The 6,727-nt window shown below is 40.2% G+C and overlaps 1 protein-coding gene across 1 annotated transcript; it reads right to left on the bottom strand.

Annotated features, from left to right (window-relative positions):
• Positions 1 to 854: 854 nt before the first annotated feature.
• LOC118404129 lies at positions 855 to 6,670 on the bottom strand. The gene is made up of 5 exons (XM_035803128.1): positions 6,474 to 6,670; positions 3,478 to 3,544; positions 2,481 to 2,585; positions 2,032 to 2,106; positions 855 to 1,051 (listed from the first exon to the last, which is right to left on the bottom strand). The coding sequence occupies exons 1-5, from the start codon at positions 6,572 to 6,574 to the stop codon at positions 995 to 997; spliced, it is 405 nt and encodes a 134-aa protein (XP_035659021.1). The 5' UTR covers positions 6,575 to 6,670; the 3' UTR covers positions 855 to 994.
• Positions 6,671 to 6,727: the final 57 nt, after the last annotated feature.

Here is a 6,727-nt window from a genome sequence, read left to right as displayed (position 1 = left end):
TGGCCTCAATGTACTCATCATGCCCCCCTCCCCACCAGAACATGCCCCCCTCCCCACCAAGACACAAGACACTAGTCATTGAAACTCATGGCTTTTCAAAACAATTTATTCAGTACAATTTTCTCCACTCCATACTGCCATTACAAGACTAACTTCTTTAGGTTGTTACACCTTTAGAACTTTCACTGAGGCAGAGTTTAGCCATGTTATTCCATGTACATGGATTTCATCGCTAAAATTTCTTTGGAGAAATATTTGTTTCTCGTCAGCTCCCTTCCACTAACCGACTGACGCACACTACGACAGAGCTTTAATACTCTGTTTGTTCAAAATCATACTTAAAAAGGGTACAGCATTCTCCCGCACAGAAACTTCGCTTCAATGCACATGTTATATTATAGCTTGGAGAGGCTTTGCTTAACTGGGCTGAGGTTTACACTTCTGAGGATGCTAATACCAGTTGTCAGCCAATCAGAGAACAGCTTGAAAAATTCTTTTGGTGAAACTGATTCTCTGATTGGCTGAAATACTTACCAGTTGTCAGCCAATCAGAGAGCAGTTTGAAAAATTCTTGTGGTGAAACCGATTCTCTGATTGGCTGAAATGGAATCAGAAGTGGAAACCTCTGCCTGGTTGTGTAGAACCTCCTCCCCAAGGTATATTGACTATATAGTGTAGTCTGGAGGGTTTGCTTAACGAGCTGGGCTGTGCACCAGGCCTGGCTACCTGGGCTGTCTACCTGGCCTGGCTATCACGTCAGGCTACTCAGATCCCCCACTCATAGCCCCGCAAAGACAAAATAGCTGATTGACAGGCATATTAATTGCTAATCTCCAACCCTGGCAGGGACCCCAATTTGGCCAGGTAGACAGCCCAGGCACCCTGTCCTGGTGCACAGCCCAGCTTTTTAAGCGAACCCTAGTCTGGATAGGTTTTGTGTAGGAGAATGGGGTACAGCAGAACTTGTGTTCCACGTGCTGAGTGGAGTCGGCCCTCAGTCTTGCGACTTAAAAAGGCCCAACTCTTTCACGTCGTTCTCCATCTTAGTCAGCTGAAAGAAAAAAAATAAATCCTTTTAATGTCGGTAAAATATCTAGATTTCAAACTTGGCCAGAACAAAGACATCATACTCTAAAATAAACAAATGTCATATAGATCTGTCTATCAGTCATGATATCAGTATCCATACATAAGTCACATTATGATATGAATCACTTTCATACTCTCAACAACTAATGTTAATTATTTGGCTCGATAATACGATCAACTGATATGAAGTATGAAATTGAAGAGCCGTAATACAGCAGGCATTAAGGTTAACATCAGTTAGCGAAGGTATGATGTCGTCGAACTCCAGTTTTTCCTATGTGAGAGTCTGTTAGGCCATGTTGATTTGATTGTATGGATGACATCTATACGTGCATCAATTTTCATCAGTTTAAAAAAGAATAAAAAGTTTTCAACCATACTGTAGATTGTACATATCAGCTTCAAAATAAGCAAATATATGCTGTGGATTGCAAAAAACAAATATAGGAAAACATATAACGTAACTAATGTCATTGAATATTCCAAGGTCAAAGAAGATGTAAAAGAACAAAAATGAAGAATCTATTGTTTGGTATACATGTACTATATTCTGTGTGTTCAGGCATTTGTTCAACTTCTGTTTTGACAATTTTTTGCTCCCATGAGTTTTTGGATCCCCAGAGGATGTCATCCAGTTAACGTTAATCAAATCAACATGATTATATGGATGAATAGACTTGAATCATGTCTCTCGCTATTAGGGATTTTGAACCATGTAATACGTAAAATTATGTGTATATAGACCTATAAGACTCATTCGGACTTTTAATGATGTAAACTATATCTCTGCTATATACGTTGTTTGACCCTTGCCTCTTCTCTCATGACCTCAATCAAAAGCGGTCTGCAGGCCGATTTGAGCTTTCATGAATATACAAAGGTTAAAAAAAAAAAAAAAAAAAAAAACATGGCCTTAGTGACCGCTAGTTTAACTGTTCTCACCATGGCCTGGGTTTCAGACTGCGGTCCGGACAGGTCATGTATCTCTCGTACCTTCCGGGCCACCTCGTCAGTCTCCTACAAACAGTAAACAAATGAACAAACATTACAACGCATTCTAAATGGATAACGTTACAAGTTCAATTTCATTCTGTGTGAATGATGATGGAATTTTAGTATGGAAAACGACATTGAGGCAAAATTTACGAAGCCAGCTCACTTTTACAATAAAAAGGCACTCATTCAAACAAATGGCTAACAACTGTCATTTTCTACATAAACACTTGTCAGAAGAAAAACAGGAAAATAATAAATTGTCTTTGAACGAACATTTATAACGCTGTCCCTTCGGTTCCCAATACTAAATGCTGTGCAATAGAGGGACGCTACTTGTCCACAGCTGATGTAATGGGTATTTTGATCGCTAGGAGGTGCTAGTGAGTGGTGAGTACCTTCTTGACTTCTTCCAAATTACAGATTTCTCCGAAGAAGATGGTGCCGGTGGGCTCGCCCGGTTGGAAGGTGATGTTCTTACCGTCCGGTACCTTCACTTCAACCTATACAGGGCATAAATATTTGGGAGTTAGGCGGCCGTGCTATTATCTAGTTGCCATATCAACTATACATAATACCTAAAGGTCTCACTGCACTTGGGGCACCGGTGCGGCACTGTGGGGTTCGTTCACTTCGGCACTGTTGTGTTATTTTTTACCGTTTTTTTTAATTGTTTGGATATTACGTAATACGTAAAACTATGACTTTAAAGTGCGGTGTAATGCATTATGACCAATCCTTAGCGGCTGCATTTGGTATTTCTATCGCTTGAGGGCGCTAGAAAGTGGTCAGTATCCTCTCGATGTTTCTCATACACGTCCTTAGTGCTGAACCGCCTTCTTTCACTTCCCTTCAAATCACGCTTACTCATGGCCGTGCAAACGCGCTTCTAGCGAATCTCATGCGCATTGCAGCTGAATCGTCACTTTCTAAGTGCAGCTGATTTTCGTCTTCACCCGTTTAAGGCATTTTTGTCTGCCATTCTGCAAAATAAAGCAGTGTTGAAATGTGTGTAAATATGTGCCCTTGTGAAACTTGTTCAGCACCAAGGACATGTCGAAACATCTTACCAACTGACAATTTTCTTCACGTAGGACATGTTTAATCAATTATATGAAAGGTGTCCGTGTGCGTATTTTTTTTTTTCGCAGGTTCTTCACAAACAACTGTTACAAGTTAGGAGCCTTCACTTTTGACGTATTACTACCCTCCGCGCGCATCTGTAGTTGGAGACGCGAGTCTCCTTATTAGGAATCGCCTTCCGTATTAGGAAAAGCCTACCTTATTAGGAAAAGCATACCTTATCAGGAAAAGCCCACCTTATTAGGAAAAGCCTACCTTATTAGGAAAAGCCTACCTTATTAGGAACAGCCTACCTTATTAGGAAAAGCCTACCTTGTTTCCGGAGATGATTCTGATGCTAGGCAGGACGTCCGGAGCGCCAGTAGCGGTGGTGTTGGTACTGCAAATCATTTGCATAATTTTATACGTGTGTCAAGAAATCTCAAAACATTTCAATCATAGCATCCTTATAGCAGACGTACGGGAGCACGTCACCGGAACGTACTGCGCCTGCGCGAAAAGTATAGTCATGCTAAACCCCCGGTTTACCAAAGGGCCGCATTTAAGAAAGTACGTGCGTATATAAGGGTAAAACTCCGTGTACGTTTTACGCGAAACCATGTCTCTAACATATACTGTGCAACAAGCGGGATTTTAATGCAACGTTGACCAAACCAAGCCCCAAACCGATATGGGTTTGCGCAGGCGCAGTACGTTCCGGTGACGTGCTACGTACGGGTTTGGCTTGGGGTGTATCACGTGCTATTTTCTGGTCGTATGTCTGTTCTGACTGTATCCCGCCAGTTTCTGACTATTGCCGTTTTCAGAAACAGCGTATGTACAATTATAATTTCTGACATATGAAATGAACCTTCGTCATTTATGAACAAGGCTATGAAGCCAGTTCACCTTTATCCGTTAGGTAACCTATATCCGTTGTTTTCAATAACTGGATATTTAGAAAATCTGAGTTTATGAAAATTGAAAAAAAGTTAGTTGTAGTGCATTAGTTGAAACAGCCATCTGTACGTCAACGTTTTATCCTTAAATACCAAGTTTTGAAATAAAACAGCGGATATAAATCAGCTGGTGTGTTACGCCGAAGGGCGGTTATACCGGCTACTGATATAGATACAGATACAGATATAGGTTTTCCCCGCGGATAAAGGACAACATAAACCAATATAGGTGGCGGTGAACAAGCGTGTTTTCTTTTCACCACAACATGCTCTCATTTTGATGATGCGTACATTTTCAGAGCAACATGAATAAATATTTTCTAGGAATGATTGTCTGTGACTCCCTCAAATACCCTGGCCGCCATTTTGGATCCTACCAGACTGCGCATGCGTGTTACAAGCTGCCACGTGCTGATAATCCAACATGTTTATTCTTTACGTCGTTGCCTTGGCAACAGACTTATTTAGCTCAAAATCCACCGGATGATGCAAAAACAAACAACATGACAAACTAACTAGCATGCAGATGTATTTTAGGTCATTTTCAGGATAATTCTGAGGCTTAGGTTGCTTACATTCAAACCAAAGACCTATTACAGAATTTAACTACTAGCAGTTAGGATTTGGTACCGGTACATAAAATTCAGTTACAGGTCCGGATAAGGTCCAGAGGGCCTGGTACTGGTCTCGTTGTAGATGGACGAAAAAAATGTTCCTTTTTGCTACAAAGGAATCTATATGACAAAGTATATGACACCCACTGTGGGTTTAAAATCCTATCTTCAAGTAAACAACGCTAAGTTTGATTGTAAAAACTTTTTAGACATGAGTGTAAACCCTACTCTACTTCGCCTCTCTTGATAGTTCATTTAACTGGTAATATAAGCACCAAAACGTGTGAACGCCTGCTGGCATAATCTGTTCATTGCTACTAAGATCCGTCCACTGATTTTCAGATCGCAGACCGGTGCAAGAAGAAAAACGGTTTTGTACCGTTACGTTGTACCGGTACCCATCGCTACTTGTAGTCAAACTACCACAAACAATTGCAACGTCGTTAATCTAATGTGCAAGCCGTTAGTGTGAAAAACCTTTGATTGAAATAAGCATCAACATATGTCCACAAAGTCTAAGTCTAAAAGTTACCACCGATGAATGCGATATTCTGATACTGTAAATGCATTTTATGTAGCAGGAAAATGGAGTGTTTGCGGTGGTTTTAAGTTCGCGGTGAAGCAGCCTCGCAAAAACCCCTAACATAAAACCACCGCAAACATTTCTGCATTTAGAGAAATGTAAAAAAAAAGAAAATATATGACTTGATAAAAGCTCCTTAATATAACAGATATGGAACCCTCGTGTTTATGAGACTACGCACACAGTTTTTGAAATATCACGAATACGGTTTCGGAAATGTCACTTACACAGTTTTGGAAATGTCACGTATATCATTTTGGAAACGTAGAAAAAGCCAACCTCCACTCAAAACAATATGCTCTTGCAGACAACTCAAATCTTTTTCTGGTGAAGTGGTTTCAGTCGGGGTTTGCAATCAGTAATACAGCTATTATGAATATTCAGCAGAAGGTATGATTGTTTTTTTGTTTCTCTTTTTCTCTTTTTTAGGTGTGAGCTTTCAGAAATAGCTGCAGCAAAGAAATCTTTTAAAAACAGTTTATATCCCAACGACAAATGAATGGAATCACATTCTAAAAACCCATTTTTTTGGTCTCTTGCTGCTTAGTATTGAATAAAAATTATTATAGCTCATATCGGCAATAGATATACAGCATCCTTGAGGTACTGAAAGGACATCGAAAACATTTAAAGAGTTCTATATACAGCTACCCAAGACAAAATTCACCTATCCGGTTTCTCTTTAGTATTGTGTTGTAGAATTAAAGGCAACCTTAGCAATATTAGAGAGTCAAAAGTTGAAATATTCTAGACGAGGCAATCTGTATGGAATTGATATCTACTGTGCTATATTTTCACATTTTTTATCCCACACTTACATTATTATTTCATACTTTAAGTGGTTAAAAACGTCACAGAAACAAACTGCGCTAGAATATTGTAATCCACAAAAATCACCGCGCCACCGAATGGTAGACTTTTGTTTATTGGATGTTGTTGGTAAGGATAGAGTTGCTTTACCTTATTACGTAGAAAAGTGCCCAAAAATTGACTTCTGATAGTTGCAGTTCTACAACCCTGACTCGGGCTAATATTGCTTAGGTTGCCGTTAAAAGTAGGCTTAGACCATTTTTGCGCCATTGTGCCACCTTTTTCAGCTACGGAAACGATCACAAATTTAAAACAACATATCAGACGTGATTTTTTTCAAAAGATATCCTGCGGAAAAAATACCTTTCACCCGGGACGGTGATCGCAGGAAGGAACAGCAGCATGGCTATCCCCAGGACACGGGTAGTCCACCCGGGGGGTAGGGAACGTAAGGGTCGGGACATCTCTCTCTCTCACTCTTCCACCAAGGTGTCCGTGTTGGGTGCTACGACTGTGTAGGTAAGTGCGTCATACAAATATGATATTCTGGTAATGATATGCTAATGATATGCATTAGTCTGGAGGGGATAGCTGTAATGTTTGCTTACGTGGAAGGG

The sequence above is a fragment of the Branchiostoma floridae genome, chromosome 17 (genome assembly GCF_000003815.2).
Source record: "Branchiostoma floridae strain S238N-H82 chromosome 17, Bfl_VNyyK, whole genome shotgun sequence".
Taxonomy (NCBI): Eukaryota; Metazoa; Chordata; class Leptocardii; order Amphioxiformes; family Branchiostomatidae; genus Branchiostoma; species Branchiostoma floridae.
Note: the sequence above shows the minus strand (reverse complement) of the source record. Positions and strands in the feature narration are given on the sequence as shown.

What these genes read in the sequence shown, in the direction of transcription:
- LOC118404129 (XM_035803128.1), bottom strand. Translation starts at nt 6,574, where the DNA reads ATGTCCCGACCCTTACGTTCCCTACCCCCCGGGTGGACTACCCGTGTC. An exon ending in ATCACCGTCCCGGGTGAAAG is followed by an intron (nt 3,545 to 6,473) that starts GTATTTTTTCCG and finishes AATGATTTGCAG; the next exon opens with TACCAACACCACCGCTACTG. An exon ending in ATTTGGAAGAAGTCAAGAAG is followed by an intron (nt 2,107 to 2,480) that starts GTACTCACCACT and finishes TACTGTTTGTAG; the next exon opens with GAGACTGACGAGGTGGCCCG.